The sequence below is a fragment of the Asparagus officinalis genome, chromosome 5, assembly GCF_001876935.1.
Source record: "Asparagus officinalis chromosome 5, Aspof.V1, whole genome shotgun sequence".
In the NCBI taxonomy this organism is placed as follows: Eukaryota; Viridiplantae; Streptophyta; class Magnoliopsida; order Asparagales; family Asparagaceae; genus Asparagus; species Asparagus officinalis.
Genome location: NC_033798.1, coordinates 63776796 through 63791924, shown reverse-complemented (window position 1 = coordinate 63791924; position 15129 = coordinate 63776796). Strand labels below are relative to the sequence as shown.

Here is a 15129-nt window from a genome sequence, read left to right as displayed (position 1 = left end):
CTTATTACGGTATTATTACTTTCTTTTAATTCTTGGATCATTTGTGAATCAGAACTGCACCATGAATTATGATGCACGAATTGCATTATACTTGTGAGATATGTCTCCTTGATTTTTTTTCCTATTTATTAACTGGTTATTAGAGGATTATGAATCAGACATAAGCTCCATGCATGCCCAAGTTGTACCCAAAATACGCTTTTATTTGGGATAGTATATGCTTATTTCGATTTGTGAATCAGAACTGCACCATGAAATATGATGCACGAATTGCATTATACTTGTGAGATATGTCTTCTTGATTTTTTTCCTATTTATTAACTGGTTATTAGAGGATTATGAATCAGACATAAGCTCCATGCACGCCCAAGTTGTACCCAAAATATGCTTTTATTTGGGATAGTATATGCTCAGTTCTTGGGGATGGGGTGCTATCATCATGTGACAGGGTCATTGTCAAAACCACTGTCCAAAAATTATTCTGCATATTTGGGATATAAACATGTTTTAGTTTATGTATACTACAATTAAACAAATATTTATGCTTTAGAGAGACTAGTCCTATAAAATAACTTGCAAACTCTATAATGATAAGTTTCAGTTCTCTAAACAAAATATGACACTAATAAATATTTATTTATTTTAGATATAAACATATTTTAGTTTATGTATGCTACTCTTAAACAAATAGTTATGCTTGAGAGAGACTAGTCTTATAAAATAGCATGCAAACTCTTTAGTTGATGAATTTTTATACATTATAAGTAAGTAGATATATATTATTGATGTCTCAATATATTTACTTTTCTCTAGCAGATACAAATTATGGATAGAGATAGAGGTTGGATGTATAATATTTCTCGAGTAAGTGCCGAGTACATTGAAAAAGTGAATGACTTTCTTGATAAAGCATTTGCAAAAGCAGCTAAAGGGAATGAAATATGTTGTCCTTGTCGTGGTTGTTTTAATCGTTGTTGGCATCAGCGAAATACTGTCTACAATCACTTGATTGTCAAGGGATTTATAGATAATTATTACAAATGGGTTTTCCATGGTGAGGATTTGCCATCAAGATTGAACGTCCATAGCGAGAGTGATGATGATGATGCACATACTCATGATGATGTAGACGGATTACTACATGATATTTTTAGAGGCAGATAACGATGAAGAAGGCATAAAGGAAGGCACAGAGGAATTGACCGAGGATGCTAAGAAATTTTATAAGTTAGTGGAAGAAGGCCAACAAGAGTTATTCCCAGGATGCAAAACTTTTTCCAAACTCTCTTTCATAATTCGATTATATCTGCATAAGTGCATACATGGACTAAGCAATGAGGCATTTGATGATTCTCTGACCTTGTGGAGGGAAGCAATTCCAGACATAAAGTTGCCAAAGTCTTTTTATGAAGCCAAAAGGATTGTCAAGGACTTGGGTCTCGATTATGAAAAAATACATGCGTGTTCTAACGATTGCATGTTATTCTATGGAAATGTAAATGGGAAACTGAATGAGTGTAGTAGTTGTGGTGCTTCTCGGTGGAAGCCAAAGAAGGATGATGTAGCAAATGACTCCAATCAACTAACTAAAAAGGTGCATAATGTTCCAGTAAAGGTTTTGAGGTACTTTCCTTTAAAACCTAGACTTCAAAGGCTATTTATGTGTTCTCAAACTGCTAAATCTATGAGTTGGCATTCTAAGGAGCGATCGAGGATGATATTCTAAGGCATCCGGCTGATGGCAAAGCTTGAAAAGACTTTGATGAAAAGCATCCAGAGTTCGCATTAGATGCTCGTAATGTGAGATTAGGGCTTGCTAGTGATGGATTTAACCCCTTTCGAACAATGAGTATTGCGCATAGTACATGGCCAGTTATCTTAATCAATTATAATTTACCGCCATGGATGTGCTTGAAGGCGGAATATTTCATGCTATCTCTACTTATTCCTGGTCCTCAATCCCCTGGCAACAACATTGACATATACTTGCAGCCACTGATTGATGAATTGAAAGAGTTGTGGGAAGTTGGATTGCTTACATATGATGCTTCTATCAAACAATCATTTAAATTGCGTGTAGCTTTGCTTTGGACAGTTAGTGACTTTCCAGGATACGCAATGTTGTTCGGATGGAGTACTAAAGGTAGGTTGGCTTGTCCTTATTGCAATTATAATACATGCTCTGAGTATTTAAAATATAGCAAGAAGATGTGTTATATGGGTCATCGCAGATTTTTAAAAGATGACCACCCATGGCGATTTAATAAAAGATCGTTTAATGGTGACATTGAGCTTGGAAGAGAACCGATATCATTGTCTGGGACTGAAATTATAGATGAATTATCTGATTTTGTCAATGAATTTGGAAAAAAGCAAAAGAAAAGAGCAAATAGAAATTGTCCGTGGAAGAAAAGGTCGGTATTTTTTGATTTACCTTATTGGGAGCATAATAGATGTCGTCACATGCTAGATTTAATGCATATTGAGAAGAATGTTTGTGATAATATTGTTGGCACATTGTTAGATATTCCAGGGGTCAGTATTTTTTGATTTACCTTATTGGGAGCATAATAGATGTCGTCACATGCTAGATTTAATGCATATTGAGAAGAATGTTTGTGACAATATTGTTGGCACATTGTTAGACATTCCAGGAAAGACGAAGGATCATGTTAAAGCTCGCTTTGACTTACAAAAAATGGGCATAAGACGAGATCTTCATCCTGTGCAGTCGGCTGATGGTCGTCGTGTTACATTTGCGAAAGCTTGCTTTTCTATGACATCACAGGAAAAAGAAATGTTTTGCAAAGTGTTGGCAGATGCAAAAGTGCCTCATGGTTGTGCATCAAATATCTCAAGATGTGTAAATGTGAGGGAGAAGAAAATATCTGGGTATAAGACTCATGATGCTCATTTTCTCATGCAATATTTACTTCAAGTTGCATTAAGAAGAAGTTTGCCTAGGAGTGTTGCTATTCCTCTCATCAGATTAGGTGCTTTCTTCAAGGGTTTATGCAGCAAAGTTCTCAAGCCAGTTGAACTTAAATCCTTGCAGTCTGAGATCGTAGAGATACTTTGTCAACTTGAGAAAATATTTCCACCAAGTTTCTTTGACATCATGGTTCATCTTCCTGTTCATTTAGTTCAACAAATTTTGGATTGTGGGCCAGTCAACTACTTCTGGATGTACCCAACAGAGAGATATCTTTGTAGATTAAAGTCATATGTGCGTAATAGAAGTGCTCCTGAAGGTTCCATAGCAGAAGGATATTTAGCTGAAGAGTCCCTAACTTTTTGCTCATTATATATGCATGATGGTGTCAAGACAAGATTTAATAGATACACAAGTATGTATGAGAGAGTTGATGTTGCAGAAGAGACATCGCCAATTTTTCCTAAGATTGGTCATCCATTGGGAGGAAAGAGGAAAAGAAAGGGCAAAGCATTTACATTAGATAATGTTGACTGGGTTAATGCACATCGATATGCCTTGTACAATTGTCATAACAATGAAGTTGATAATTATATTAGGTATGATTCATTACTTAATTATTACTTCTTATTTAATGTTGTTGTCCATATTTCACTTTATAGACCTATGTATTTTGTATTGTTATGCAGTGAACATAAACTTTTGATTGAGAACCAGTCAAGAAAAAGAGGCAGAACAAATAAATGGACGGGAGCTCAAAAGCACAGCAAGGACTTCACTGACTAGTTTAAAATTAGTGTATCTGAGTTGGAATCAGCGCCTGATTATCTAAAATGGTTATCAATGGGTCCTAATTTTGTAGCAAAAAAATACAGAGGCTATTATGTGAATGGTTGTACTTTCCACATCAAGGCGCGTGATGAAACATGCAAAACTCAGAATAGTGGTGTGTCTGTAACCAGTCAAGTAGACAGTTATGCAAGTTCAAAGGACCATAATCCTAAAACTGGAAATGTTACTTTTTATGGCGTCATACAAGATATCATTGAAATAGACTATTGGGGCAAATTTAGTGTTGTGCTTTTCAAATGTGACTGGTTTCATTCAGAAGAAGATGAATATGGCCTTATCCGCGTCAATTTCAATAACAAAGGCCATATAAATGACCCTTTTGTCATGGCATGCCAAGTTCATCAAGTTTTCTATGTGAAGGATCCTGTTGAAGAGGCAAACAAGAATTGGCATTATGTTTTAAAGAAGCTTCCTAGTCATGTTTATGATATTGGTGCTACACATGGAGGTGATTATTGGGTTGAAAAAGTAGTGACATTGTCAGTGATTTAATCCCAACTAGTAATGATGACATAGATGATGTGGGTTGGTGTAGAGATGATGTGCCGAGGTCCACTGCTGACATTCCTCCAAATATATATATTGATGATGATAATATAATGGAAGGTGATGAAGACAGTGACTTTGATGAAACAGAGTGGGATTGGATGGAGTAAAGATATGGGAATTTCTGTATGTTTTGAAAGAAATGAGTTTTGAAATTTATGTTTTGAGTATATGGGTTGAGTAGACTTTGTCATTTTCTTTTTTGATTTGAGTATGAATTAGTAGTTTAAAGAACACAGTTTTTTTGCAAGATTACAGGTTATGATTTTGTAACTAACAATCATATTTGAAGGATTAACCTATTCAAAATCCATGCACCGTCAACGTTTTTTGGATTCATCGTTAATCAGCAATAATGGTATGCTTTGTTTTGTTTGATGCCACTGTTCAGTGCAGAAATCAGTGTTTGTCTTCTGTCACTTTTGACTTGAGTTGGTCAAAAATCACTCCGGTAAATACCTTAAGTACAGGAAAATACTATCTTACATTAAGAAAGTTACGGATAGTTTCTCTATAATATTTGTCACTGTATCTTACATTAAGAAAGATTAAGGACTAACAGAACATGTTTCTTCAGATTCTGCGTTATACTCAATGCTATGTGATTTGAAAAAACTGAGGAATATATCAACGACCAACAGTAGGAAACATCGGCATTACTCAATGCTATGTGATTTGAAAAAACTGAGGAATATATCAACGACCAACAGTAGGAAACATCGGCATGGGGAAATCTATTTAGTACTTGATCATCCAAAAATGCATTTCAGACAAAGGGAGAACTAACATAAAGACTACTGTACAAACTACATATAATTACAACTGTTATAATGAAAGAAAACATATTTGGGCTACTTTCCTGCAGCTATTATGAATGATTGTCAACGGATAAACTTATTTTTAATATTAAGACAAGTTGCCCGATGTTGTTATTTTCCTGATTCTGTAAGTCACATTTATTTACACATCTTGGGTGGGATACCCTTAAAGATTTTCATAATCTGGTGTTAGTTGCTTTCTGCTGATTCAATACTCATGACTGTAAATAGAAATATCATTGTCTTTGATTTTCATGGAGAAAAGGAAGTAATGAATATTAGTAATTTAATTGACATGTCTTAGGCATAAAAGAAGAGCCAACTACCGAAAGCTAACTGGTTTTTCATGTTGTTTTAACATTGTACTTAACTGGTAAGATTTCTTTCGTAACAAAGTAGTTAGTTTTTGTGAATACTTCGTAATGGAAGTGCCATGAAGGCTCCGAACCAGAAATCGTCCAATACAGTTTCCATGGAAAATTTGATCATTAAGAATGGAGGGTTGATGGAGTAGTGATCAGCTGTTCAGTAAGTAGTTTGAACCATGACAGAGATGTTTGCAAACCGTAATGTGATGGAGGACAAGGTGGGGGTTTATTTTCACTGTAGACGAGATATATTCAGCCTCAAGTGGTAGGCCATACCTTCAATAATTGTGATTGACATGGGGGTTGTGGAGAGTGCTAAGTTAGTTTCACTAATGATAGTATGCTGCTATGGTTGTTTTGGATTTCTGTGGGGCCTAGATTTAATGACGATGGTATCAGCGCAGAAGGAAATAGACCTGGCACTTGGAAAGCCTCTGTGGGGCCTAGATTTAATGACGATGGTATCAGCGCAGAAGGAAATAGACCTGGCACTTGGAAAGCCGAAAACACTTCATGCAAGTGGATTAGTGCATCTGAAAATGGTGTGGCTTCTTGAAATGATGGTAATATTTTTTGATGTTACAATTATTCTATTTGTTCATCTTTTCTTGTAACTAAATAACAGATGGAATTTTGGTATACTACTGTACAAACTACATAAAGACTAATGTACAAACTACATATAATTACAGTTGTTGATTAAGAATTGCTACATCGTAAGTTTCAAGTTAATCTTTCTTTATTTGCCCATTTACACCATTGTTTAATGTCTGTTCTGTTCTTCTTAAGACTTTTGATGGAATGGATTACGGATTATCCTCTAACGTATCTTTTGTCCTTGGAGTTACCAGGGAACAAACAAAAAAAACATGGAAGCAGAAAAAAATTCTGTGTCAACCTCTTCAAAACTGAAGAGATCATTTGAGGTAAGTTGGGTTGATTTTTAATTGTATATTCTAAGTTTCTTTCTCTAACTGTATTAATTTTACTTTTCCTTGTTTGTAGGTTACGAGCGCAGAATGTGGACGTGGTGACAAAAAGAAGCAAAACAGGATCTTTTATCCTCCGAAACAGATTACAAATGTGGCAACGACATGTCCACAAGTGCGCCCAAAAGAACATAATCGGGTAAATAATATGGATAGTATGAGAAAGCATGCGCCCAATATATGTGAACCACCTGCTAGAAATATTGCAATACAAAGAAAAGAGTTAGAGGTGCAGACAAAGAAGAAAATGATCCGTATGAGACAATCAAGAGAGGAGAAAATGTTGGATGAAATAGAAAATGCGGAGCGAGATATTCGGAAAAAAATCATAGAGCAAAAGGGACAATTTAGTAAGGCACGACACCGACTTCACGATCATGCACAAATAAAGGTGATAGCAAGAGGAGAACACTCGGCCAACATAGAAGATGAAGAGGAAGATATTAGAGAGGATTTCATAGAAGATGCTGAAGGAGATGTTAGTGAACATGATGAGCAAGATGAAGAGGAAAATATTTGGGAGGATTCTATAAACGAGTCTGAAGGAGGTGAGGATTTAAGGGAACAACCAGCAAGACAGGTAGCCAATAAAGTGGTAGACAAACCCAAAAAATATCGAGGGCAAACTAAATGTGAAAAAATTCATGCACGAAGTGTACATGAGCGACAAGTTATTTTTTTAAATGGGTTTGGACAACCTATCGGACTGTCAGATAAGGCATGCAGTGAACTTAACAGTTTCTTAGGCACACTTGGAAGAAACTCAAGTTTTGCACCTCTGGATGTGAAAAATTGGCACAAAGTTGAAGAAAAAGATAAAGAAAAAATATGGGATTATGTTAAGGTACGATTTTTATAATTAATCGCTAATTTCCTGTTGTTCTTTCCCTCTTATTTATATCAAGTATTTATGATCAAATAATTTTATTGTCAAATGATGTTAATGTAGGAAAAATATGACATTCCAGAGGAAGGAAAAAATGGACCTTAGAAACTGTCAATTGTGCATGGAGGCGCTGGAAATCCATATTGAAGAAGAAGTGTTTTGACGGGTTCAAAAATGACAAACAAAGACTAAAGACACGGCCAAATACTATACCTGAAATAGAATTTAAAGCCTTGCTCAAATTCTGGAACTCCGAACAATCAAAGGTCAATTATGCTTCACAACAAGCACTCTTCTCTATATTATCTGTTTCACGCATGTTTGCAGGAAGCTTGGTGGTATTATGATTAGTTAAGTTATAATAATAATTTTTGATTAGGTTCACTTCTAAATTCACTTCTTAATTAGTCCAATTGGTGCAGACCATTCTCTGCAGCTACATATTGTCTTATGTACCTGCAAATGTGATGCATATTATTATATGAACAGGTCCCAGTCTAATTCTGGACCTTATATGAGCTGATTGATATCGTCTGACGTGGATGATTACCGCTTTTGTAATTACTTATGTTCTTCGATCCTATTGGTTAGTTGATTGTTGCTTCCTGTAGTGTTCCCATTTGATAGTATGAAGATTGTCAATTTATTTTTCCTACCTCAATATAATTATGCTCATATAAATTTGTCACTAGTAGTCATTTGACCCATTAATGTCCTATTTGATGGTATAAGATTGTCAACATTAATATTTTCTAGAGAAATCCTGCAACTGATGAGCAAAATTTTTCGACTTGTAAGCTTTTGGATGAGGCTCACAATGGAGTTTCTTCAAAATTTTGGCGGGCATCTTAAACCAGCAGAGATACATTTTACCTTCACATTGCAAATTGTATCCATCCAGGTGCTTAACTGTTGGCACATTAGAATAGCTGAACGCAGTTATATATAATTTAATTTGCTTTTTTTCCCGTACGTGTGTGTTTTCACGTGTTGGTCTTGCATCCTGGAGATACGCAGCATGACCCATCTAATGAAATTTAGTTGTGCGGTGATTAATATTGTCAGTTCATAGTGAAGATCTCGTTACAAAGCCAACACCAAGCGTGTTCGTTGAACCGAGACCTCTTTTGTGTTTCTTATGAGGTATGCGGGTGGACTAAGCAATAGTTACATCATCCTTCAGTTCTAGTTTTCTGTTGTACGACGCGTTTTTCCCCCTTCTCCCTTTTCTGCAGGCCATGGCAAGACTTCCCAAGTTAATGAAGTTTACAGGGCAACTGTATAGCATTATTCTTTTCTTTAACAATCATGAAGTGTATCAGTGACACTTAGAAATTTTCTAGAGGTTTCGAACATTTTATAGCATCGAAGACTATCGAACGTCATGCGGGGCAGAATTCATAGTCTGTGGTCCTATGTAATATAGTGATCTCACTGTATTGACATTGATTTTGTTCCTTTTTGTGATTAGTGTTGACTATATTTTAATGTTCTCAAGTTCCCTTTACAGTTGATCAAGCAGCAAGCATGTATATTCTTCTGGGAAAGAAAACTTTTACAACCTGATTTTTCCTCAGGAACTCGATTATTTCTTTCGTCCCTGCATCTCCAAAGACAAGATCTTGCTCGAGTTGTCCAACATCCCTAAGTCCTAACTCTTTAATTATTTTGTTAATTTTTCCTGCAATCTGGATTCATACATATGGTGAACCAGACACAATGTTAGTATAAATTTATTTCTCACAGCTAGCTTGAGCAGCAATATACTATACTACACTGGGTGATAAGTGATAACAGTATAAATGTATTTTGTATATGTTGATTCTTTCTTCTATACTTTGAAAATATAAGCTGATAAAATCTATTGAAGCAGTGAAATAGACACGGAACAGCAGTGCTGCTAATGGTCTGGTTGTTTTTTAAATCCACGTTCCTTCTATATGTGTAGAAAACAAGTGAGACCAACAAAGCAAATCGTGAAGGTCTAGAATATATGCACACTACGGGGACAATAAGTTTTGCGAGGATTCGCCAAAAAATGGTATTTCAATTTTTTTTAATGTTCCTTATTAACAATATCCTTTCTTTTTTTTCGTTTTTAATGTATTTATCAATATTTTAACTATCATGTCTTTATTATAGGAAAATGAGTTGGGAAGACCACCAAGTGAAGCTGAAATGTTTATTGAGACCCGTAAAAAGAAGATAAATCCACAAGGAGAGAAAACAATCAATTTGATAGTAAGAATGTGCCATATTTCCTAAATATTAATATTCATATATTGCTTTTTAGGTCCTAATTTTCATATAACATGCATAGCAACTAAATATAAATTTTGCTAATGCAGGGTGCTTTAGAAGAACTCAAATCTCAAGATGAAGATGATGATGCATGGGATTTAGTCAAGAAAGATGAACATCCTGGACGTGTACGTCTTAGGGGGAGGGGTGTCACTAAAACCATGCTCCAGAATAAAAATAAAAAGATCATGGATCCCTCGGAGCAAGTTCCAGAATCTGTTGTTCAAACTATATCACAAAAAGTTGAGCAAGAGTTGACAAAAAAGTTTGAAGAGCAGAAGGCAGATTTGGTTCATGGTTTCGCTGAGCTTTTGACTGAAACACTTGGGCAAACAATTGATCCGGCGGCTATTGCAAGACTTATTGCACGCACAAGATCACCTGAGCAAGGTGGTAGTGCTCGAAATCATGATCATCCTCGCTCATCTGCAAGCAGCCATCAGCCACGAAATGAGGTAGTTTTTTCTTTTGTTATATCTTTCTTTTTCTTTTTTGTGTATTATGACAACTTTATCTAGTCAAACTTAGATTCAGCTCTACGTATGGAATTCTCAACTGATTGAATTAATGTATGTGAGTTCAGACCATCGTATCTCAGTACCATTCCCATCATCAAGTGCAAGCCCAAAACTTTAACAGCTATGAGCATTCCCCATTAGTTTCTTTCTAATTTCAACTTATCAATCCATCTAAGTCAGTATATTGTTATAACAGCTATGAGCATTCCCTTTTTCTCTCTCTATTATGCATCTGTGGTCTCTTGTGATTTAAAGCTACCTGTACTAATATTCTCACATATATACTGTACATACACTTATTCTGTCATATTGTTATACTAATAAAAATCTATATGGAGCTAGGTGGAGATCTAGATATGATATACAAGGCTTCAAACATTTCAGAAGACACTTTTGTGGATAAACTAACTTTTGCAATATTCTTTTGTCCATCACTATAACTAGGGCAACTGGGGTAGTTTATAACCCTCCTTAATCTTTTCTGTAAATGACTTGATAATTTCTATGTTGTAAATGACTTGAGAGATAGAGAATCATGTGATAATCATTAATTTGTTTCATGATTAGGTGTATTACAGTGCATTTCATTCTACTTGTGCTTACTCATCTTTTTATCTTGATGTACGCAGGAAAACATCTGAAGATCCATGCTTGTCGCTCTTTGGGGGATTTATTTGTTGTGAAGATGTAGAACTTAATCGTCTCAATAGAGACATTTTGACCTTTTGATTAAGTAGTAGCTCTTTGTTTTAATCATGGAGGATTTGTGATATGTGCTTAATTTGGTAAGTTTGTGTGTAAAACTTGTGAAGAATTATCTCAATCCTATTGCTATAATATTGTTCTTCGTTGTAATGAATTGTTCATTATATTAAGGCTAAAGTTTGGTTAGTTTGTGTGTAAAACTTGGACTATTGTTTCTTTGTATGTGATGGACTGATGTGTGATATCTGAGTGATTTGTTTTGATCAGTAAAAAATGAAAACCGTCCCCTTTGGTATAAAAATCATCCTCATAGATCACAAGCAAAACCGTTCCCATAGACAATATAACTGTCCTCTTAGGTCAAGCTCGAAACCGTCCCCCTTGGTATAAAAACCGTCCCCATAAAAACCATTCCCCTTGCTATCAAATTGTTCCCATTGTTTAGAACCTAAAAACCGTTCCCCTTGCTATCAAACCGTTCCCGTTGCTTAGAACCTAAAAACCGTTCCCCTTGATATACAACCGTTCCACTTGCTCTAAACTAAGAACCAACCCCTTAGCACAACCGTTCCCTTATGGTACTATTGGGGACGGTTTACAAATCGTTGCACTAGGAGCATAAACCGTCCCATTAGACCTACGGGCACGGCTGCAAACGAGACGGATGTAGAACCGTCCCCATATAGACCTAGTGTGACGGTTTCCATGCCTAGGGTGACGGTTAAGAACCGTCCCCATAGGCCTCAAATGTGGTAGTGTGTGCCCGAGGGTGTGCATGTAGCGCCGCCCTTTTCTTTATTTGTTTTCTTCCTATTTTACTCAAGACTCTTGTTAACTTAACGGAGGAGATAATCATTTTAATTAAGGAGAACTAATAGAAAGAATATTATGATCCGGATCGCCGACTTAAAAATTTTTAACATAAAGAGCTTGTTGTTGTTTTTTAATTTGACCCTCGTGTTAAAGAGCTCGTATTACCCATCCGAGGCTATAACGCTTCAAAATACCCAATACCAGACAACCTCCACCTCCAACAAGAGTATTGAGTCTCCTCGCTGGCACTCCAAATAGAGTCAAAAAAACATTACGTGTTAGCAGCCGTTTCATAGCGGTCCCTACTTCCACAAAAAATTCCAATTTCATTATTAAATTCTCTACCCCTTTTTATTCTTCCCTCACAGCACTCTCCTCCTCCATCAAACAAGCTCTCTCTCTCTCTCTCTCTCTCTCTCTCTCTCTCTCTCTCTCTCTCTCCCCATCTCTCAACGCTCTCCTCCTCCATCCTCTCCATCAAACAAACTCTAGATCTGCCCATCCATCTGACCTCAATGGAGAACAAACGCAACTCCTCGATTAATTCCAAGAAAGCCCAGCAACAATCTCCTAAACTGGAAACGATGAAGAGCGAACCCAATCCTTCCTATCCTCAGCAGACCCAAAAAGCTCAAAAATCGCTCATTCGGAAGTTAGAAGCAGCTGAAAGCAAGCCCAACATGTCCGAACGTGGGAATCCACTCCTTATACCAAAGTTAGAAGTAACCGAGGATGAGCCCGACTTTGCCAATGCCAGGCAAACCCACAAAGCCAGATCTTCTCAAACAATAGAAAGCTCCGATCCTCTCAACCCACAAAGCCAGATCTTTCGTTGCAAGGAGTGCATCGCTAAGTTCACGAACGCTAAATCCTTGGCTGGGCACATGGGCTCTCACGCAAAGGCCAGGATTTTTCAGGCAAGGCTTCAAGAGAAGCTGAGAGTTCTCAAGAGGTCTAAGCTCGAGACGGAGGCTGCGGAGATGGAAAGAACAAGAGAGGAGATGGCAAAAGCGAGAGAGGAGGTTAGAGAGGAGGTTGGAGAGAATGATGAGACCCAGAGTGATGATGGGAGTGGCGAAGTATTGATCACCAGTAGCTACCGTGTTGCCGAAGATGGAAAAATTGTTATTGACGAGGATGATGACGACGACATCTAGATATGTAGCTTTGGTTTGTTGATCTTGGTTGTTGTTTTTTTTTTTTTTTTTTTCATTTCTTTGGTTATGTTTTATCCTCGTTTTGTTTTTTTTTTTTTTTTTTTTTCATTTCTTTGGTTATGTTTTATCCTCTAGGGTTTCTTGATGTTTTGTTTGCATGTTAGACTGTGATGTTTTATGGGGTTAAAGGTTAATGGAGTGGGTGTGTGTTTTTGTAATGCCTATGTGAATAAAGCTTAAGGTGGTCATGTATCTTTGGTTCATAAATTGATGCTTCGGACATTAGGGTTTCTGGATAAAATCTCTTATCTGAATGTTAACTTTGTCACACCTAATTTTATGCTAGCTTGTTTAAAGTCTCCATCGCTTTACTCCCAAAAGGATTTATAACAAAAATTTAGAGAGATTTGAACAAGCTTAACTGATGGTTTACATGTTAGGATTCTTCTGTGATGTTTCTATATATATATGGTGATTGAGGTTGGGTGTGTTTGTGTACAAGCTATGTCATGCATTGAGAATAAAGCTTAAGGTGGTCTGTCTTTTGTTCGTAATGATGTTTCCAAGATTAGGGTTTCAGGATAAAATCTCATATCTGAATGCAGTTAATATTAATGCATTTTGTAACACTACTAAAATTGACTCATTTTATTCTTGTCTAAACTATCCACCGCTTTTCTCCCCAGCACATCCAAAAAAGTAAATAAAAAAATATAATAACAGAAGGTTTAATGATTGCGATAACAGACATTAGCTTGTAAACAAAAGAAATTACAAATCTGAAAAGGATCAATTGTAGAAACATATAGTAAGGTAAACTTGAACTCAAACACTATTAGCTTGTCAATGAAAGATAAATATAAAGAAGAGATCCGAATAGGATTAATTCAAGAAAGTACTTCAAATGAAAAATAATATTTACTGATCTGATAAATTAGTCCATCCATGTTATAGCACAACAATAAAGAGGGGAGGATATGATTTAATTTGCACATATTCTTGTTCAAAAAGAGAATGTGTATCTGCAAAAATTTAAACTAGAACAACAATATTTAGGGATAATTAAGTTTTAACTTCCGGATTGATCTCAGTGTTAATTTAGACTTTAGATAACTATGCTCTTTAGATTTCATATACGCACATTGTTGCAATTAGGGTAGGCATCAAATGTTCTACAAACATAAGAAACAAGAATAATTAGCGATAATTAATAATGGAAAACTTAAGAGGTGTAGCTACTATGAACATCTTTTGCATGTGAAGGAAAGGATAAGCCCTAACAAACCCTCATTACTATCGTTCAAGAAACAAAAAGGATTGTAACAGATGTTCAGAGGTCCCAGCTCATGGTTTTGGACCCTAGTGCCTCCTCCCTCTTTGCACACAAGTTTCTGTCGCTTCTCAGTAGCTCTTCTTTCTTTCGAACAAGGTCTCTCTCTCTCTCTCTCTCTCTCTCTCTCTCTCTCTCTCTCATCAATGGAGTCGGTGAACCTGATCTCACAAAAACCATCACGAGCAAAGCTTCCTATCAGAAGGAAGAAGAGTAGCCAGCAGCCAGAGCCCCTGACCACACCTCCAGTTGCTAAACCTGAGGCTGCTACGGTTCACGAGGTTCAAGAAGAAGGATCAAGCATGGTTGTGATGGGTGTTGATGAGCTTAAAAAGGAAGGATCAAGTGATGTTGTGGTGGTGTGTGATGAAGTTCAAAAAGAAGGATCGACCAAGGTTTTGTTCATTGATGATGAGGTTGGGAAAGAAGGATCAAAGGCTGCTGATCCTTTAACTGCAAAGCCGGTGATCCCTGACATCAACCTTCCTGCTGCTGAGGAGATGGAGGCGGTTTATCCACTGCCAGATCTTAACCAGCGCAGTGCTGAAAGCTTGGAGGATAGTGACATAGAGATTGATCTATTGGATTCCATGTTATTTGATCTTGATCATGAGACAAACGAGATAGATGATGCCGATGATGCCAGTGGGGATCTAGATCTCAACCTGTAGTAGGCGGCAAATGAACTCTTATTGTGTGATGTAATAGTAACTGTGTCTGACTTCTTATGTGTTTGATCAATAGTTTCAGCTTTGTTAGCAGGCCATATTTTTTAAATCTTTGTTTTGAGATTATTTTCTTAGACTCCTATTCAAGTCATGGCAAGCGTTAATTAACTGATTAGTCTATCTACATCTATGAATATGAATTTGAAGAGAGAAGCGGTGAGCAAAAGGTTCGCCGATATGGAATGT

At 36.5% G+C, this 15129-nt stretch overlaps 2 protein-coding genes across 4 annotated transcripts; both read left to right on the top strand.

The window, feature by feature from the left end:
• Positions 1165-3399, top strand: LOC109841930. Its single transcript, XM_020410854.1, has 3 exons — positions 1165-2526; positions 2648-3282; positions 3375-3399. The coding sequence occupies exons 1-3, from the start codon at positions 1846-1848 to the stop codon at positions 3397-3399; spliced, it is 1341 nt and encodes a 446-aa protein (XP_020266443.1). The 5' UTR covers positions 1165-1845.
• LOC109843637 lies at positions 6609-11101 on the top strand. 3 transcript variants are annotated; one of them, XM_020412592.1, is made up of 6 exons: positions 6609-7349; positions 7455-7657; positions 9340-9432; positions 9534-9632; positions 9740-10147; positions 10840-11101. In XM_020412592.1, exons 3-6 carry the CDS (start codon positions 9385-9387, stop codon positions 10849-10851), a joined length of 567 nt encoding a protein of 188 aa, XP_020268181.1. In that variant the 5' UTR covers positions 6609-7349; positions 7455-7657; positions 9340-9384; the 3' UTR covers positions 10852-11101. The 3 variants fall into 3 exon arrangements, 2 of the variants coding, with proteins under 2 accessions (XP_020268181.1, XP_020268183.1); XM_020412594.1 differs by having other exon boundaries at positions 9265-9432; XR_002247749.1 differs by lacking the exons at positions 9534-9632; positions 9740-10147; positions 10840-11101 and having other exon boundaries at positions 9340-9433.